Source organism: Dermochelys coriacea, chromosome 1 (assembly GCF_009764565.3).
Source record: "Dermochelys coriacea isolate rDerCor1 chromosome 1, rDerCor1.pri.v4, whole genome shotgun sequence".
Taxonomy (NCBI): domain Eukaryota; kingdom Metazoa; phylum Chordata; order Testudines; family Dermochelyidae; genus Dermochelys; species Dermochelys coriacea.
This window is the reverse complement of record NC_050068.2, coordinates 313,635,837-313,656,736: the sequence shown is the minus strand read 5'-3', so window position 1 is coordinate 313,656,736 and position 20,900 is coordinate 313,635,837. Positions and strand designations below refer to the sequence as shown.

The window sequence follows — 20,900 nt, the reverse complement described above, 5'->3', positions numbered from 1 at the left end:
CCAGTTTGTGAAGATAATTTTGAATTCTAATCCTGTCCTCCAAAGTGCTTGCAACTCCTCCCAGCTTGGTATCACTCACAAACTTTATACATGTACGCTCTATGCCATTATTCAAATAATTTATGAAGCTATTGAATAGAACCGGATTTCGGACAGATCCCTCTGGGACCCCACTCAATATTCCCTTCCAGCTTAATTTTGAACCATTGATAACTACGCTCAGTGTATGGTTTTCCAACCAGTTGCACACCTACCTTATAGTAGGTTTGTTTAGGCTATATTTCTCTGGTTTGTTTGTGAGAAGGTCATGTGACACTATCAAAAGCCTTACTAAAGTTGAGCTATATCACATCTGCTGCTTCTTCCCATCCACAAGGCTTGTTACCTTGTCAAAGAAGGATATTAGGTTGGTTTGACATGATTTGTTCTTGAAAAATGCATGTTGACTGTTACTTATCACCTTATTTTTTCTAGGTGCTTAGAAATTGATTGTTTGTTTCCTCTGTTATCTTTCTGGGTACCAAAGTTAAGATGACTGTTCTATAATTCTCTGGATTGTTGTTATTCCCCATTTTATAGATAGGTACTATGTTTGCCCTTTTCCAGTCCTCTGGGATCTTCCTCATCCTCTGTGAGTTCTCAAAGATAATCACTAATGGCTCAGAAATCTCTTCAGCCAGCTCCTTAGGTATTCTAGGATGAATTTCATCAGCCCCTGCATATTTTAAGACATATAACTTGTCTAAGTAATTCTTAATTTGTTCTTTTCATGTTTTAGCCTTAGATGCTATCCCATTTACACTGTTCACTATGTTAGTCGTCTAATCACTGTTAACTTTTCTGGTAAAAATTGAAACAAAAATGGCATTTAACACTTTGGCCATTGCTGCATTTTCTGTTATTGTCTTTCCTTCCTCACTGAATAATGGGCCTACCCTGTCCTTGGTCTTCCTCTTGTTTCTAATGCATTTATAGAATCTTTTCTTGTTACCCTTTATATTCCTTGCTAGTTTAATCTCATTTTGTGCCTTGGTCTTTCTAACTTTATCACTACTTGCTTGTTTTTTTTTAATATATATATTCATCCTTTGTATTTTGACTAGTTTCCACTTTTTGTATGACTCTTTTTGAGTTTCAGGTCACTGAAGATTTTTTGGTTAAGTCAGTGTGGTCTCTGACCATACTTCCTATCTTTCCTTCTCACTGGGATAGTTTGCTCTTATGCACTTAATAATATCTTTTTAAAAAACAGCCAGTTCTCCTAAATTCTTTTTTCCCTTAGACTTGCTTTGCATGGACTCTTACCTACTAATTCTCTGAGTTTGCTAAAGTCGGCCTTCTTGAAGTCCATTCTCTTTATTATGTTGTTTTCCCTCCTACCATTCCTTAGAGCAGGGGTGCTAGAACAATTTGTATAGTGGGGGTTCTGAGAGCCATTGAACCAAACTGTAAACTCTGTATATGATGGAAACCACTTCAAGCCAGGGGGTGCGGCAGCACCCCTTGTTCTTGCACCTATGTCTTAGAGTCATGAACTCTATCACTTCATGATCACTTTCACCCAAGCTGCCTTCCACTTGCAAATTCTCAACCAGTTCCTCCCTGTTTGTCAGAATCAAATCAAATGCATCCAATGAAGTGAGCTGTAGCTCACGAAAGCTTATGCTCAAATAAATTTGTTAGTCTCTAAGGTGCCACAAGTACTCCTTTTCTTTTTGCGAATACAGACTAACACAGCTGCTACTCTGAAATCTAGAATAGCCTCTCCATGCTTTCTCCACCTTCTGAAATAAAATAATATCTCCAGTCCATTCCAAGAACTTGTTGGATAATCCATGCTCTACTCTCTTATTTTCCCCACAGATGTCTCAGTCGCTGAAGTCCCCTGTCACCACCAAGTCCTGTGTTTTGGATGATTTTGTTAGTTATTTAAAAAAAAACTTCATCCACCTCTTCTTCTTTGTTAAGTGTTCTCTGCCCATCCTAACCACCCATACCTCAAGCTCCTTCATTGGACCCATGTGCGGCACTCATTTGGTCTGAATTTTTTTCTATGGAAAATAAAGGCTTTATGAGAAAAAGAAGCAAATAAATTAGAATAAGATACATGATTCTCAATTTGAGAAATAACTTAGTGTTAAATATAGGAAAAAAGACCTCAAAATAGGCATTCTTAAACAGAGAAACAGATGGCAGCAGCACTTGGCAAATATTCACCTTCTTTTCAACATGGTTAAATAATGTTTATCAAACCATAGATGTAGATAAAAATCAAGGTATTCACTAAATTTCATTTAAACCAGAATCGCAGGCTGCTGTAAAAGTGTCCTATAAATAACAGTAACCAGCTGTTCAATGGGAGTCAGTAAGCCAGAAAGAGAGATTTTGGAAATACAAATCTACTTTTTTTTTCTATTTTTCTTGTAATCAAATATTTTCTCCTCTTTCCCAGCTCAGAACTCAATATACAGTTTATAAACCTGGCTTAGTGTATAATGATTAGAGGTGAAACCAGATGGACATATTTTATCTTGTTTAATTTGTTCCACTGATGGATATCTGGGCCCTAATTTGATCTATCAATTGACTTTAATTGTTTATGATGAACTCTAGGAATGCACATAGGATTATGCACATACGCACAAGCACAAAGTGATCTGACTCTTTTTTTCTTTCTTTTCCATAGGCTTGGAAAGAATTGCAAGAGATTCAGCCTATGAGCAAGAAGGAAAGGTCCAGTTTGTAATTGATGCTGTATATTCCATGGCCTATGCACTACATAGCATGCATAAAGATCTCTGTCCTGGCTATATTGGTCTGTGTCCAAGGATGAGCACGATTGATGGTAAAGAACTACTTAGTTATATCCGGGCTGTAAACTTTAATGGTAAGTTATAAGCATTTTTTTCTTCTTCTCTAAATGCTTCAGAAGTGACAGGGTTTCTTCTATATATAGGATACTTTCAGGCTCAGTGGAAAACACAGGATTAGAAGCAGTTCTCTTTTTAATCAGAAGTGTGAGTTTTTCCACCTGCTTTGAAACCCCATCATAACATTAAGCTGCCGCTAAAAGAGGCAGATGTTTAAAAATAAGAATCTGTCAATCAAACTATTCTGGTGGAAAACTGCTATTATAGAAACAACTAGAGGACTCATGCAGTCCTACTGGCAGATTAAATTTCTGTGATAGTGCTTGTTCATGCATTTGTTAGGGAATGAATTGTAGAAAATGCCTTTTTGCAAATTATTTTATTTTAAAATCAGTTTAATGATTTTCCTACAATAGTGAATAATTTGGAGGTTGCTCTTTATTTACACATTTAAAACTTGATTAAATAATTTCTAACCCCTCTGGGTTCTCTTCTGTGTCATTGGTTTTGATTCAGTGATGTAGTCAATTTTAAGCCATGCACAGTGTTAAAAAAACAAACAAAAAAATCCCAACAAAGACCACCACCACAACAACCTACACTGCATAAGCTTCTGTTCAGCTGGCATCTGCCTGCTGGAGAAATATAGTTATGGATGCTTATGCCACTGTCAGAAGAGGCTGTTAAAGAATATACTTAATTTAAAAGTATTAAATTGAAAAGAACAGAATATACTCCATGGCAAAACAAAGTTACTGAAAATGTGTGTTCTTTCATGAAAGTCATAATTGTTGTAATTACATCTGTCATTATTTTTCAATGAATTGATATGGTGTTCTTTACTGGATTCCCCCCGCACACCCACATTTGGCTGTAATCCACATAACAGACATGCCTCCTAACCATACACAGAGTAGCACTGTCTATCACAATATACTCCAATGACCTCAGCTGCCAGCCTTTTATAAAACAGCACAAGGTCATTTTCAATTTAGCTTCCAAGTGGAAGCTGTTTTTGCTTCAGGTAATAAACCAGACCATTTGGTTGATATGAACATTGTCCATAGTTTGCAATATATTTATTCTTTCCTAGAAGATTTTTCTTTTTTCATCCTCTGAAATTTCCTTGTACAGGGAATCCTTGTCTCATTCAAGTGGGTTTGAATGATTCTTTAATGATTGTAAAGAAAACCTTGAGCAAAATAGGTAACTCACGAATGGGGAGTGTTATGATGACAAAGTATGCAGCATATTGAAAGGTTTGCCATGATGTTTCCAATGTTTCCAATAAATATTCTTTTGAATCTAAGTTGTTAAGGAATAAAGAAAGTGATCCATTTTCATTTGGTTGGTGTAAAAGTTTAGCATAAAAAGATAAGCTGAACAGTTTATTTCAAACCACTCTTACCCTAAAGATTGATGTATTTGATTAATACCTGTTGTGATTTCTCTGGTCTGCTGTAACTGTTGCTGTAAATACAAGGAGATGAAATGTGGTGTGTTTTATAAGCATCATAATGGACAGTGATGAGAACATTTTATCTTTTTTTACATTAGTGATTTATCAGAAGTGGAAAAAATGCAGATGAGGTCAGTTTTTCAAACCTAAGAAATAATTGTGCTAATTAATCCCTTATATTGGTTTAGTCCACATACTCTATTAAAGATAAACTGCTCTTTTCAGTCCTTTGGTCTGTGGAACTCATACTGAGGTCAGACAAATAGCGTGCAACAGAATTTGAGGACCAAATTCAGCCTCTTCTCAGGCTGTAGAAGTCCCCTAGGAAGTGGAATTGATGTGGTTCTGAGGGTACTGTGCAGGGGAAAGGTGGACACAAGGCTGTGTGGGCCAGGACCAGAAGACTTGTATGGATCTTTCCATCATTTAACTGTTGTGGTGATGGTAGTAGGGGAAGCTGAATAAGGGCCTTAAGCAGCTACAGCCATCGGTCTGGAGAAGATATGGGGAAAGCAGTGGACGTGGTATACCTTGACTTTAGCAAAGCTTTTGATACGGTCTCCCACAGTATTTCTGCCACAAGTTAAAGAAGTATGAATTGGATGAATGGACTATAAGGTGGATAGAAAGCTGGCTAGATAGTTGGGCTCAATGGGTAGTGATCAACGGCTCGATGTCTAGTTGGCAGCCGGTATCAAACGGAGTACCCCAGGGTTGGTCCTGGGGTTGGTTTTGTTCAACATCTTCATTAATGATATGGATGATGGGATGGATTGCACCCTCAGCAAGTTCGCGAATGACACTAAGCTGTGGGGAGAGGTAGATAAGCTGGAGGGTAGGGATAGGGTCCAGAGGGACCTAGACAAATTGGAGAATTGGCCCAAAAGAAATGGGTGGAAAAGGGGAAAAAAGGATGGCACATATCTCTAAGGGATTTTGCTAGCCTCTTATCTGAGAGGAGGTCACTTGTGATGGTAGCGGCAGTGTGGGGAAGTACCTTTCACATTCAGACAAAATACAGTCTATAAAATACTAAGGAAATAAGCTGCAGAAATGTGTTCTTGTGACCCACAAGCATAAAAGGTGGTATTTTAGTTACTTTCATAAAAATTGCCAGTATTCTTGTTGGTAAATAATACATAAATATACTGAAAGCAACATTGGGGGGAAAAAGGCAGAAAGTTAGAGCCTGATCTTGCAAACTCTCCAATGTAGAGCTCACACTGATTTCAGATGGCCCTTCCTGCTTGGAAGGCTGACTGAATCAGGCCCAGTTTTGCAAGAATGTAGCAATTTTCAATATCCAGGGATGATGGGCATTTTACCAGTTATGTAGATTATTTTTTGCTTTGACTTGAGAGTATCCCTGTTCTGTTATGTCCAGACTGTTTAGATGTTGGGTCACTTTCTCCTCTCTATTACTCCCATGCAACCATATTGACCTCAGTGGGATATCCTGGGTGTAACTGGTATTAGTATATTGTCACACTGAGTCCTATAGATATGGTTTTGTTAAAATTGATTAAACATAATGAATTATATGAAGAATACCTTCAAAGCACCCAGAAAGCTTTGATGTACAGGAAAGAATATAACTTTCTGTTACCTGGAGATAATTGTTTAGCTTTCAAATGCAGGTAATCAGTCTTAAAAGTGTTTATTTTTGACGCGTCTTTGTTTACTTATATTTATATTGCAAAGAAGATTTTATTCCCCTGAAAGATTCATCCATGTAATATTCTGTGACACTTTCATGACAACAGGGTCATCATAATCTCCAAAGCACAGTGTATTGATGTAATTGATATGACATTAGTTTCTGCTTAGATGAACTTCCACAAGTTACATTTTAAACCCAGAATATCACATAGCAGAATGTGATCATAACGGGGATAGCACTTTTACACTTGTAATGGGAATTAGGAAATTTGATGGATGTGTTAGCTTTTGCATATGAATCCACTTTAATGAATTGGTCAACCTTTTCTGGAATGCATGTGTGGGTATTTGTTCTTCTTGTTATTATTATTATTGTATTTGGTTCTTGGGACACCTACCAGTTAAACAAAAACAAGCTATATTGAAAGAAAAATCAATTGCTTTTCATATATAGTGGCAGTTTAGTAGTTAATTTGGTTTGATAAGGAAACCTTGAACAGCTATATTTTTACAGCATTTTGTAGTGTCATCGGGAAATGCAAAGTTTGAGAAAGCTGGGAAAATCCTAAGAGCCCTGTTTTATCTGCAGGCCAAAACTATGGCAGTATTGCCAACACTTGTGAATTTTTTGACTAGTGATGGATTTTGGAGGGTTCTGGAACCTGTCTCATGATGACGTGAAAAACTCTAGCCCTTTTAAGAAGAAACTTGGGCCTCCAACCCCACTTGACCCCTTAGGCTGAAAAGCCCAAGTTCCAGCCCAAGCTGGAATATCCACATTGCCATTTTTTTTTTTTGCACACTAGTTCAAACCCTGCAAGTGTGAGTCTGTCTATCTGGGCTGGAAGGCTTGCTCCCATCCCAGTGTAGACATATTCTCAGTGGAATGAATGGACACAAATCAGACGTCAAGAATTATAACATTCAAAAACCAGTTGGAGAACACTTCAATCTCTCTGGTCACTCGATCACAGACCTAAGAGTGGCTATACTTCAACAAAAAAGCTTCAAAAACAGACTCCAACGAGAGACTGCTGAATTGGAATTAATTTGCAAACTGGATACAATTAACTTAGGCTTGAATAGAGACTGGGAATGGATGAGTCATTACACAAAGTAAAACTATTTCCCCATGGTATTTCTCCCTCCCACCCCACCCCCCACTGTTCCTCTGATATTCTTGTTAACTGCTGGAATTAGCCTACCTGCTTGTCACCATGAAAGGTTTTCCTCCTTTCCCCCCCCTGCTGTTGGTGATGGCTTATCTTAAGTGATCACTCTCCTTACAGTGTGTATGATAAACCCATTGTTTCATGTTCTCTGTGTGTGTGTGTATATAAATCTCTCCTCTGTTTTTTCCACCAAATGCATCCGATGAAGTGAGCTGTAGCTCACGAAAGCTTATGCTCTAATAAATTTGTTAGTCTCTAAGGTGCCACAAGTACTCCTTTTCTTTTTGCGAATACAGACTAACACGGCTGCTACTCTGAAACATATTCTCAGTGGCTATCTAAAAGGGTGAAAGAGGGTGGTGGCTGGGCTCTATGGCCACTGTCCCCTTCGCAATCCTCAATTCCTATACTAGGGATCGGCAACCTTTGGCGGGAAGCGGCGGGATAGAGGGATGTGCTGGCTGCCACTTCCCACATCCCCCATTGGCCTGGAGCAGCGAACCGCAGCCAGTGGGAGCTGTGATCGTCTGAACCTGCGGATGCGGCAGATAAACAAACCGGCCCGGCCCGCCGCTGGGCTTAACCTATCGTGCTGCGTGCCAAAGGTTGCCGATCCCTGTCCTATACATAAATTTGGGAGGGAAATAATACAACTCCAAGTTATACAATATATATCCCCTTTGTTGGCTGGTATTATACAAAATAGAGAGACAAGATGGATGAGGTAATATCTTTTATTGTAACAACTTCTATTGGTGGGACAGAAGTTGGTCCAATAAAAGACTTTACCTCACCCACCTTATCTCTCTAATATTCTGGGACAAACATAGCTACAACAGCACTGCATTATACAAAATAAGCAGAGGAATTTGAAGGGCACAATCTTGTGACCTACTTAGTGCTTCTTGCAAGGTGCTAAACTCCCACTGAAGTCAGGAGGGGGCAATCACAACCTTGCCAGATCATACACATTTTTGAGGACATTTTGAAACATTTTTTAGAAAGTGATTAATCTGTGAACCTCCTGTCATACGTATAGGAAAAGCAGGAGGTGGATGCAATGGATATTTCCTTTGGGCGATGATAAAACATACACATATAGTATAGATCAGATTGTCCTCTTTCATTGCTGTTCCTCTGCAAAAATAAAGCTAGAATTATGTAGCTGTCACCCTAAAGGTAAAGATCATAATTCCCAATTTTCACATAACTTCTTTAATTATCAGGTTGAAGAATAGAATAATGTTCAGTCTTCCTATAGCTTCATAGTTAGTGTACTATTATTATGTGGACCATCTGAACTGTTCTTTGCTAACCACCTTAATTTAGGTGTTCACATATTCAGTGCAGAAAGCTACATTTCAAGAATGTTACAGTTACATGGTTAAGCACTCAGGAAATGCCAAAACTATGGCTGCACCTTAAATCAGTCCATTATGCAAACCTTACAATAGACTGTTTGATTACACAATCATTAAGGGCAAGGTTGTGACTTGACCTGCATGCGCATGCACGGGAGTTCAGGAATGCAAGGATATTCCTTACTCCCCTGCATAGGCTAATGGCCCCATGGATCATGGCATGGGTGGAGATCAGCCTCCAAAGAACAGCGACTTTGCCTCCTTCACGGGTGGAGTCGGAATAGGTCAGAAGGAACAGGGAATGGGAGGAGCATTGACTCTGCCAACATAGCAAGCTGAGATAGTGCAAAAGGAAAGAGTAATTGGCTACTAGTACAATGCAATACCATACTTTTTTATAATACAACCTTAGATAACCAATTGTAGAATCTTGTAAGATTTCTTTATTCTTTTTATACTTGAACTAATTTCTTAGTTATAGTGGGCCAGCATATCTTTATTGATTTAGATTTTGTAATATGGTAAATTATCTTTTGTCAGAAGGTATTTATTTAATTAATTTTGTCAGCAAATGCACAAAAGATCATCCTTTGTTAAAAAAAGCAAACATGGAAAATTTCATCCTGAAATGTTAAAATGGTGAGCGACTGAAGACAAGAATGGACATGAATATTCAAACCCACATATAATTGCAGCTGCTATCATGGAATTAATTTTTTAAAAAAGTAATTATATAAAGTATTTTTAGAAAAAATGAAGTAAATATTCATCTACAGAAGACAGATTTTAATGAATGAAGACAGAAATTTCAGAAAGGATTTTGAACCAACAAGTGAGCCATAACCATAGCATGAGCTGTTTGCATAATTCATATGCCACTCCAATTACTTCCAGTTACTATTAGATTGACCTGAATCTTGAAATTCATTCAGTGTTAATATGCAGATCACACTTCATATCAAAACTTTTCTCAGATAAATCTTCACCCTCCATTCCTCTCCTCAAGTATACTCAAACCATGATGGTTCATTTGCAAATTGTTTTCCAATATTTGTGTTCTTATTAGGCATGAAAATATACTCTTGGCTTAAAACTCAGAAACTTTGAAAATCCAAATGAAGTTTCATTTTCTCATGGATCAAATTGTTAATACATACTGTAGGAAGATTCGTTGGATTCATCAAGGATCTGCAACCTATCCTGAAGGATGACTCATCACTCTCACAGATCTTGGGAGACAGGCCAGTCCTTGCTTACAGACAGCCTCCCAGCCTGAAGCAAATACTCAGCAGCAACCACACACCACACAACAAAAACACTAACCCAGGAAGCTATCCTTGCAACAAAGCCTGTTGCCAACTGTGTCCACATATCTATTCAGGGGACACCATCAAAGGGCCTAATCACATCAGCCACACTATCAGAGGCTCATTCACCTACACATCTACCAATGTGATATATACCGTCATGTGCCAGCAATGCCCCTCTGCCATGTACATTGGCCATACTGGACAGTCTCTAGTAAAAGAATGAATGAACACAAATCAGACGTCAAGAATTATAACATTCAAAAACCAATCGGAGAACACTTCAATCTCTTTGATCACGCAATTACAGACCTAAAAGTGGCAATTCTTCAACAAAAAAAGTTCAAAAACAACTCCAATGAGAGACTGCTGAATTGGAATTAATTTGCAAACTGGATACAATTAATTTAGGCTTGAATAAAGACTGGGAGTGGATGGGTCATTACACAAAGTAAAACTATTCCCCTATGCTTATTCCCCCACCCCTGCTGTTACTCACACCTTCTTGTCAACTGCTGGAAATGGCCCACGTTGATTATCACTACAAAAGCTCCGTGCCCCGCCCCCCCACGCTCTCCTGCTGGTAATAGCTTACCTTACCTGATCACTTTTGTTACAGTCTTTTTGGTAACACCCATTGTTTCATGTTCTCTGTGTATATAAAATCTCCCCACTTTATTTTCCACTGCATGCATCCGATGAAGTGAGCTGTAACTCACAAAAGCTTATGCTCAAATAAATTTGTTAGTCTCTAAGGTGCCACAAGTACTCCTTTTCTTTTTTGCGGATACAGACTAACTCTGTGCCACAAGTACTCCTTTTCTTTTTGCGAATACAGACTAACACGGCTGCTACTCTGAAATCTGTACTACTCTGCTACTCTGACATCAGTTAATACTGGATTTTACTTTCTACATACACAGATGTTAGTTCTGGGAAAGTGCATCAACAGACAGATACATACACACAAGTGAACATGAACAAGTTGTGGCTGGGTCTGAAATCAGGCTCTAATGTGAAAAGGACACCACTGAAAAAAGAAATATTGAAGAAATCATGGTTTTAAAACAACACAGTTCATACACGGATTTTTAAAGAAGAAAACCTAGCACAATGGAAGAATTAATCCACATGATGTTTGGGGCCCAGTTCTGCAGGATGCCAGGTGCCTTCTGGAGGTGTTGAGTAATCTTTGCTCCCAGTAAAATTAGTGTGAGAAGAGGATACTTAGCATTTCATATGACTGGGCTCTGTGATGGGATTTTCAAAACCATGTAGGTGATTTAGGAGTGCAAGTTCCACTGAAAATCAGTGTGCTCCCAACTCACTTAGGCACTTTCGGAAATCCAACTCCAAAGAGTTACTACTACAGAAATAAAGGTTTGCTGTGGCAGCTCAAGACACCGAGAGTCTATATTTTCAAAAAAAAAATGTATTCATATTGCTGTTATTAAGTTGTAGTTCATTGGTTCCTGCTGCCCACAGCCCTATTATGTTAGACACTGAAAAGTTTATAATCTAAGTATAAAATGAGAGACCACAGGTGGGTACAATAGGCAGATGGGAGAGCACAAGGTAACAGGGAAAAGGATCATCCATATTGTTCTTGCTGGCTTGTGCCAAACATCAGCTGAATCAATCAGTACACTAGATATTGGACAAGCAAAGGGAAACCTGAGGACCGCAGGATGGCGAAGTAGCAGCGGAAGAAGAAAGCCTATTAGCAGTGGTACTAACACTTGTGATGTTATCACCACTCTTGTGGTGATCTGTATTCTTTTATAGCCCCAGCTCTGGAATCTGTCGATTACATAAGAAACTTAACTTTAGGGGTGTTTTTTTTTTAAGTTTCTAGCCATTATGGTTGCAGAGAAATGTTGGAAAGTATGACTGGTGTGTAAACTGAAAGCACAAAAACCAGAGGGCAAATAAAAAGGACCCCAAATTTATTATTATAAATCTCATTTTTTGGGGGGGGAGAAAGGGTTGTCTAACTTTTGATTTTTGAGTGCTTGAGACAGGCAATTCTGTATCAGCCTTTCCTTTTCACTATATAAGAGCAAGGTGGTATTATTATAATTATTAGCTTGTATCACAGAAGCCTGATGTCCAGTTTTTCTGTCCTTCTGTGGTAAATTGGATAAGGATTAGATCTCTTAAAACCTTATTGGGAATGTAGCAGGGGGTGACTCCAAATAAATTCAGTTCTGACATGCTAATTACTGTAATGGAATTAATCCAGCTGGATATACAGCTGGATATAATGTTGTTCAGTGGTCCGAATCCCTCATGCTGGTTTTATGTAATGTGTGGTTTTAAGCTTATACAGTGGACATAGTTTGGAGACACCATGATTCTTAGATACCCAATGAATTTAGATGACTAGAATGATAGGTTGTGATAGAGGGGCACAGCATAAAACATTTTATTAATTCTTAAGGATGGATATGAAAAGCAGCATTGATTATATGCAGAATTATCTATCAATTCTAATCTAATCTAATCTACCTAATATTCCACATGATATTTCATGCGATAGAGGAACAGCATCAAACTCTCTCAGCAGCTGTTTAATACTTGATGCATAAAGAAGAGGTGATATAGGACCGTCCTTACTGGTTCCAATGAGTATGCAAAACCTGAAATGCAACCATTAGTCATCACTGGGGATGCAGCCAGGTTAAAATACATTGTCCCTATGTGATCACCAGAAGGACTAAAGCCCCACATTTTTGAACAGCAGTGAATATTAATCCCCACTTCATATGGAGAGAAGATTTCTGAGCACCAAAGAAGTGCATCCGGAATGACATCTTTTTCTTAGGCAAATTTAAGAAGTGTCTTATTCAGGCTGGGTACAGTTCTCTTAGGTGCTAAGTGCTTTACAGATGTTGAGCACCCTGCATGCTGAGATGAGGGTTCTCAAGATGTTTCAGGACCAAACTTATTGTTAGCAAAATGCCTGAGAGATAGATGAAGTTGGAAGAATCCTCTCAAAAAATCAACTCTGATTCCATGAATCAAGCAAGCAGGGATTATGCAGTATGTTTCTCTTTTCATATATTTATCTAAGTCCTAACATAAGAACAGCCATACTGGGTCAGACCAATGATCCATCTAGCCCAGTATTAATTTCATTTGGTGACACCTAGTTGTTGTGTTATGAGAAGCAGTAAATAAGACTTCCTTATTTACTTTCTCCACACCAGTCATGATTTTATAGGCCTTTGTCATATCCCCATCTATCATATCCCCATTTGGGAAGGCAACACTTGCTCAAGTCAGGAGGGTGATCACAAGGGAAATGCACATTTTCAGTATCTATATCTCTTTATGTAGCAGAGTAATGTGGGCCTTTTTCATTGTCTAAAAGTAACCCTCACTTATGAATTAAAATATGGATATGCATCTTAGCCTTCATCTATAGGTCATTTATGTAAAAATCTTACTGATTAACTGACAAGTGACCAGTTCAACAAAAATGAAAAGCCATCCTTTAAGGACGTCACCAACAGTGAAATAAACTTGACACGTCTTCTCAGATTTCCTTCTGAAGAGGAAAATAGCAGCTTCTCAATCTTAAAGTGAATGACGGAGAAATCAGGTAGACTTAATTCTCTAGAGCAACAATTACAGAAGGAACTAGAAGAAATGTATGATTAATAGACATTGCCTATATTATTAGATATTGTTAATTTTAACTTCTCTAGTGGATTTCAGTATTTCCTAGCAGTTAACTGAGTTTCACGCTAGTAATCAAAACAATATTGGATAAGACAGCAAGATAGAAATGGGTCAGACCTGTAGCTGGGCAAAATTTTTCAGAAAAATAATTTATTCATGCAGTTTTGGTCGACCCGAAACTAGTCATGACTTTGACACAGGTTCATCAAATAGTTTTGGCCAAATTTTTTTGTGGGAGGCTAGAGTTCTGAGGGACCTTAGGATATATCTACACAGCAAAGAAAAATCTGTGTCTGCCCCATGCCAGCTGACTCGGGCTTGCAGGGTGTTTCATTGCTGTGTAGACTTCTGGACTCTAGGACTCTGCGGGATGATAGGTCTCCAGAGCTTGGGCTCCATCCCAAGCCTGGAAGTCTACACAGTAATGAAACAGCCCCACAGACCAAGCCCTGCAAGCCCGGTCACCTGGCATGGGCCAACCATGTGTTTTTCTTTGCTGTATATACATACTCTTAGGCACTATAATCAACACAGAGAGGAGGAGGTAGTTCACCCTCACATAACTCTTAGTCCTGTGATTGGGGCATTCATCTGGGATGCAGGAGAGCCAGTTGAATCCCCACACTGGAGCAGGATTTGAACTCAGGTTTTCCTCTCCCAGGTGAGTGTCCTACATTGGGCATAGGGTAGTCCAGGATGGGTCTCCTCGAATTTCTCTTGTTGAAGCTCTTCCACTTTGTGTTAAATACCTGAATAGTCATTGGCGCAGAGCGAGCGAGCGAGTGAGTGAGAATGACTATCTAGCCTGCTGGTTAAGGCACTGATGTGGGACACCCAAGTTCAAGTCCCTGATCCAATGTATATTAAATTATTTATACAAAATGAAACAGCTTCAACAGGAGACAGTGACATTTTGTTCGACCTGAAACTGACTTTTTTCAATTAACTGAAAATTCTGAAAAAATGTTAGAATCAGTTCAGATTGAACTGAATTATTTGTTTCCATTTTGGGGGATTGCCAGCAAACTGAAAAATCAGTTATTCACCCAGCTTTAGCTAACCTTGTTACCAGGTGTGATCTCAAGTGAGACCAAATGAAGAGAACTTAACCAAACAACCTGGCTCACCCAGGAAACACAGGTAACAGGTAAAACTCCTAAGGCCTTTGAAAATTTCCCCCCAAGAGTCTATCAGCCAGATCTAGGTTTACACTGAATCTGATTATTATTTCTCTGGTGTCAGAAAGGAGTCTGAAAGCTGGCTTCTGGGGCCCCTTGAGGATTTCTCTAGGATAAGAGAACTCCCCTACTGTAAGAGACCTAGGATTCTATGCCTAGTGTTCTAAGTGGTGGAGAATTAGTATAGATGGCCCGATGCTGATGCCACCCTCTTCACAGCACTCTCCAGTGGTGTGGCCAGAATGTTGCTTTGCTCTGGCAGTCGTACTTGTTGAAGTAGCTACATGGGGTCTGTCATAACTGAAGGTAAATTAGGACATCCTTGAATCTTCTCTAATTTATTTCATGGGAGAAACCATCCCTTGTCATACCCCAAGACTAGGGGCTCTTAAACTTGGTATCCAGCCATCTTTGCCAACCCTCCAGCTTAGGAACTGTACTGAGCATAGCTTGACTGGACCTGAAGACTGGGCACCAGAGATTTAGGCAAGCCTGTTCATCTTAACCATGAAATAAAAATTATATGCTGCAGAAAGTCCTTGAAGCTTCCTATTTCAGTTAGTGAGGAGATTTCTCTCTGAGTTCTTCCATTACTGCCTTAATCAAATGTTACATGACATGATGAAAAATGAAATCATCCTGAAGCAAGGATTTGGTTGTAATTCTATAACCTCTATGGGTAGTACATGATCAGGATGATTATGCACTGGTGAGTTTCACTTCAGCATGACTGGAGCTATGTTAATTTCTTAAGGTTATTAACTTTTATAATTATGTTAAAGTTTAATTAATAAATTAGTTTTGAAATGTGGGAAATACAGAGGCCTCTTCACTAGCAGTTATAGTTGCAGGCCCAAAGTCTTTCAAACTCCGCCATAGAAGCCTGCATAGCTGGGTGAATTTGAAAAGGGTGCTTCTCCTTGTTAGTTACAACTCAGCTAATGAGTGGCAATATTGTCAATTTGACTGTTAGAATACTACAGCTACTTTGATTTGCTAGTAGTTGGACTTTTTTGTAAAGATAAGATTGTCATAGGAATAAAATAGGTTTTATAATGCTGACTTCTGTGACTCTGCCTTACAAACCTCAAGGATACCATTCCGTTTGTCAGGGTTCAAAACTTTAAACTAGTGTGTCAAACTCTAAAAATTCACAATTACCCCTCTTCTGTGTTCACCGATTACAATAGCTGCAAGTTCAGAAATGGCCAAAAGGGAAATTGCCATTTCAGAAATAATAGTTCTTCTTCAAGCGTTTGGCCCTATGTGTGGTGCTCTTCAGTTTGCACATGCACCTCAGGACTAGAGAATTCTTCCTTGTAGTGTCTGCTCAGTCCACAGACATGCCCCTGCTCTCCTTCTGCTCCACTCCAAGGTATAAAGGGGACTACCAGATCACCGCCATTTCACTTCCTTCTCACTGCTCATGGTCTGGGACCAAGCCCAATCTCAAGGGCACCTATTTCCACACAGATATCCATCCAGCACACAGGAGATTCCTGATGCTTGTCACTAGCTAGAAGTACGTACCAGTGTCAGGTTCTCCCCTTCAGCCACTCCGCTGTGCTAGGGGTATTCACCAACATGCTCTTGGTGGTGACAATGCACTGTCACTGGCAGGATGCAGTAATTGACCCCAACTCGGAGGATTGGCTCCTGAAAGGATGATCTTGTCAGAAGGCACAGGGGCAACAGTCATGCTCCTAGCCTTTTTGAGAGACTCGGGTGAACCTAGACAAGTCTATCCTGGAACTCACTCAACTATAGAGTTAATTGAGGCGCATCTGGATGCAATGTTAGCCAAGGAATACTTGCCAGACAACCTCTTTCTAGCCATCAGCAGACTAATAGAGCAAATGGCCCTTTTGGGTTATGTGGGCACAAGCACTTCCGAGGCCCTGTTAGTGAGGCTCCACTTCAGATTCCTGCAAACATGGTTATGGGCTGTGTATGCCCTGGGCAGACAGCCTCAACTTGCTAGTTTTGCTTCCCCAAAGGGTCCTGCACTTTGGCTGGTGGGAGGACAGTTCTATTCAGTTTCTCGCTCCCGATAAGAACTATGACCATGGATGTATCCCTTGTAGGCTGGGGAGTCCACAAGTAGGGGTTAGTGGCCCAAGGGACATCGTCCCATCAGGAATCAATGTTCCACATCAGCATGCTGGAATTCAGGTGATTCGGCTGGTGTGTTTCATCCTGACTCTGCTAATGCTACTTTAAACTATCCGATTTGAACATGATGTCATCTTTCATTCTTGCTAAGATAGAGCATAATTGGTCCATAAATTTTTCCACAAACCTAAAGTAGAAATGTTTGTGAAAATAAGATTAAATTCAGGGCCCTGATCTGAAGTCCTTACTTTTGGAAGACTCACATTTACTTTAGTGTGACCAATGATTACAGGCCTGAACCCTTAGAACTATATCCTCAAAAGGGCTTAGTCATCTAACTGCCACTTAGACACTTCAATTCAACATTTGGGTGGCACTGATACCCTTAAAACCCCTGTTCAGCTGCTGCCTAACTCTCTAGGTGCTTAAATTCTGTAGGTGCCTATGTTTCCAGGGGATGAGAAGTTCAGGAGATTTTGGGGCTGGCTGGCTGGCTGTGTGTGTTCCAGGACAGCGGCTCTCAATCTTTCCAGACTACTTACCCCTTTCAGGCATCTGATTTGTCTTACGTACCCCCAAGTTTCACCTCCCTTAAAACAACTTGCTTACAAAATCAGACATAAAAATACAAATGTGTCAAAAAGTACCTTATTACTGAAAAATTGCTTACTTTCTCATTTTTAACCATACAATTATAAAATAAATCAATTAGAATATAAATATTGTATGTACATTTCATTTCAAAAGTGAATAGTATACAGAGCAGTATAAACAAGTCATTGGCTGTATGAAATTTTAGTTACTGTACTGACTTTGCTAGTGATTTTTATATAGCCTGTTGTAAAACTAGGCAAATATCTAGATGAGTTGATGTATCTCCTGGAAGACCTCTGCAAACCCCCTGGGGTACCCGTACCCCGGTTGAGGACCACTGTTCCAGCATATCCAATAGGAGGGTGGTTATAGCACTCATATGGGATGTGGGAGACCTGTTTTCAGATTCCTTTTCTCAAAGCGAAACATCTCAGAGATTGAGAGACCCATTCCGGAAAATCCAATAGCCTGGTGGTCAGGAAAATCACTCTGGGATATGGGAGATGCAACTTCAAGTCCCTCCTCCAAATGTGGCAGAGAGAGGAGAATCAAAAAGAGTCCTACCACATCCCAGCCGAGTGTCATAACTACTGGGCTATAATGAGGTAGGTATTTCTCTCTGGTTTTTCCATAAGTGACCTAGCTGCAGCACCTATCTCTAGTGGGGAGGTTCATGCCTGTGAATCCTGAGCAGAGACAGGTAGCTAGCTACTGCTGTGTTTCCTACTGGCTATCTTAGGACATCTCCCTGCTTATCTTACTGGCTTCTGATAATCCCTTTCTTAGGCACTTAACTCTTCCCATGCATTGTATGGGAGCCTGGGTGCCTAACTCACAACTCTACACCAACATTCCACACAAAGATGGACTACAAGCTATCAGGAACAGTATCCCCGATAATGTCATGGCAAACCTGGTGGCTGAACTTTGTGACTTTGTCCTCATCCTTAACTATTTCACATTTGGGGACAATATATACCTTCAAATCAGCGGCACTGCTATGGGTACCTGCATGGCCCCACAGTATGCCAACATTTTTATGGTTGACTTAGAACAACACTTCCTCAGCTCTCGTCCTCTAATGCCCCTACTCTACTTGCACTACATTGATGACATCTTCATCATCTGGACCCATGGAGAAGAAGCCCTTGAGAAATTCCACCATGATTCCACCAACAATTTCCATCCCACCATCAACCTCAGCCTGGACCAGTCCACTCAAGAGATCCACTTCCTGGACACTACGGTGCTAATAAGCGATGGTCACATAAAGACCCCCATACCGGAAATCTACTGACTGCTATGCCTACCTACATGACTCCAGCTTTCACCAGACCACACCACACGATCCATTGTCTATAGCCAAGCTCTACGATACAACCGCATTTGCTCAAGCCCCTCAGACAAACACCTACAAGATCTCTATCAAGCGTTCTTACAACTACAGTACTCACCTGCTGAAGTGAAGAAACAGATTGACAGAGCCAGAAGAGTACCCAGAAGTTACTTACTACAGGACAGGCCCAACAAAGAAAATAACAGAACGCCACCAGCCATCACCTTCAGCCCCCAACTAAAACCTTTCCAATGCATCATCAAGGATCTACAACCTATCCTGAAGGACGACCCATCACTCTCACAGATCTTGGGAGACAGGCCAGTCCTTGCTTACAGACAGCCCCCCAACCTAAGCAAATACTCACCAGCAACCACACACCACACATCAGAACCACTAACCCAGGAACCTATCCTTGCAACAAAGCCCGTTGCCAACTGTGTCTACATATCTATTCAGGGGACACTATCATAGGGCCTAATCACATCAGCCACACTATCAGAGGCTCATTCACCTGCACATCTACCAATGTGATATATACCATCATGTGCCAGCAATGTCCCTCTGCCATGTACATTGGCCAAACTGGACAGTCTCTACATAAAAGAATAAATGGATACAAATCAGATGTCAAGAATTATAACATTCAAAAACCAGTCGGAGAACACTTCAATCTTTTTGATCACGCAATTACAGACCTAAAAGTGGCAATTCTTCAACAAAAAAAGTTCAAAAACAGACTCCAACGAGAGCCTGCTGAATTGGAATTAATTTGCAAACTGGATACAATTAAATTATGCTTGAATAAAGACTGGGAGTGGATGGGTCATTACACAAATAAAAGTATTTCCCTATGTTTATTCCCCCCGCCCTGCCCTACTGTTCCTCTAACGTTCTTGTCAACTGCTGGAAATGGCCCACCTTAATTATCACTACAAAAGGTCCATCCTCCCCTGTCACCCCCCCCCCCACACACACACACACACACTCTGCTGCTGGTAATAGCTCACCTTACCTGATCACTCTCGTTACAGTGTGTATGGTAACACCCATTGTTTTATGTTCTCTGTGTATATAAATCTCCCCACTGCATTTTCCACTGAATGCATCCGATGAAGTGAGCTGTAGCTCACAAAAGCTTATGCTCAAATAAATTTGTTAGTCTCTAAGGTGTCACAAGTCCTCCTTTTCTTTTTGTGGATACAGACTAACATGGCTGCTACTCTGAAATAACTCATGACTGAGGATTCCACTAGGTGGCAGAGCAACTAAAAGTTAAGCATTTCAACGCCTAGGTCCCTTTGTGGATTTAGCCGGTTAGTGACCCTAGCCAAGACTGGCAATTGATTAATCTTATTTCAGAAATTGGGGGGAAAGGGAGGAGGCAAAGAAAAATGTGACTCTGTGTTATGAAGATGTTTGGGGACTATACTGCTATACTGCAACGAATGGCATTTTAAATTCTGTGAAAGCAGAATCAGAGCAGAGGTGATCAGTACAATTCCATCCCCACCTTCCCACCCCCAGCCAACATCAAAATAAAACATGTAAGTTCACAGACATCTGGTGAAAAAATATCTTTCACCTACCTTGTGCAGAAGTAAGGGTGAACTAACTGCCATTTGTGCATTAGACTGGCTGCAGGGTTGGTTGGATTTTATTGCACTAGTTTTGATGCATGTTCACTATAAACAATGAGTGAGATGCTCTTAAATTTCAGTATGTAAAAATAAAGAACAAAAAACCCAATGAAGCCTGTAATATTTTGGGTTTACAATCAAATTAAAATATGTAATTTACTTTTACAGCGGTAGAATTACATCAGGACGTGCTGTAGCCTGGGAATGGGTCAGCACTATGTTTAAATGATTTTAGGATCTAATTATTTTTATAATATATGGTATTTTGCACTGTCCCACAGGAAAATTTAATTCAGTCAAAATGGAATAAAATAAAATGACTGTGTTTCGAAGTTATTATAATACACCCTCTCAATGTGTGGAATACAGCTTGATTAGTTAGCACTGTGATCAAAAGACTGTTCACAGTTTTCTGGTGAACATATAATCAGAAATACAAGTCATTAGTTAAGTCCATTTTTATGAAGATCACTAGAAAAGTGAATTATAAGGAGCTATGTTTATTTTGCACTGTTTATGAAACAGCAG

General features: G+C 39.8%; 1 protein-coding gene across 2 annotated transcripts in view; it reads left to right on the top strand.

Annotated features, from left to right (window-relative positions):
- The window catches only part of GRM8 (glutamate metabotropic receptor 8), a 481,798-nt gene that overhangs the window by 302,815 nt on the left and 158,083 nt on the right, over positions 1–20,900 (top strand). For both annotated transcript variants that reach the window (XM_038385376.2, XM_043495863.1), the window contains exon 7: positions 2,687–2,887. In XM_038385376.2, the coding sequence (XP_038241304.1) occupies positions 2,687–2,887 (201 nt within the window). The remainder of the gene's footprint in view (positions 1–2,686; positions 2,888–20,900) is intronic.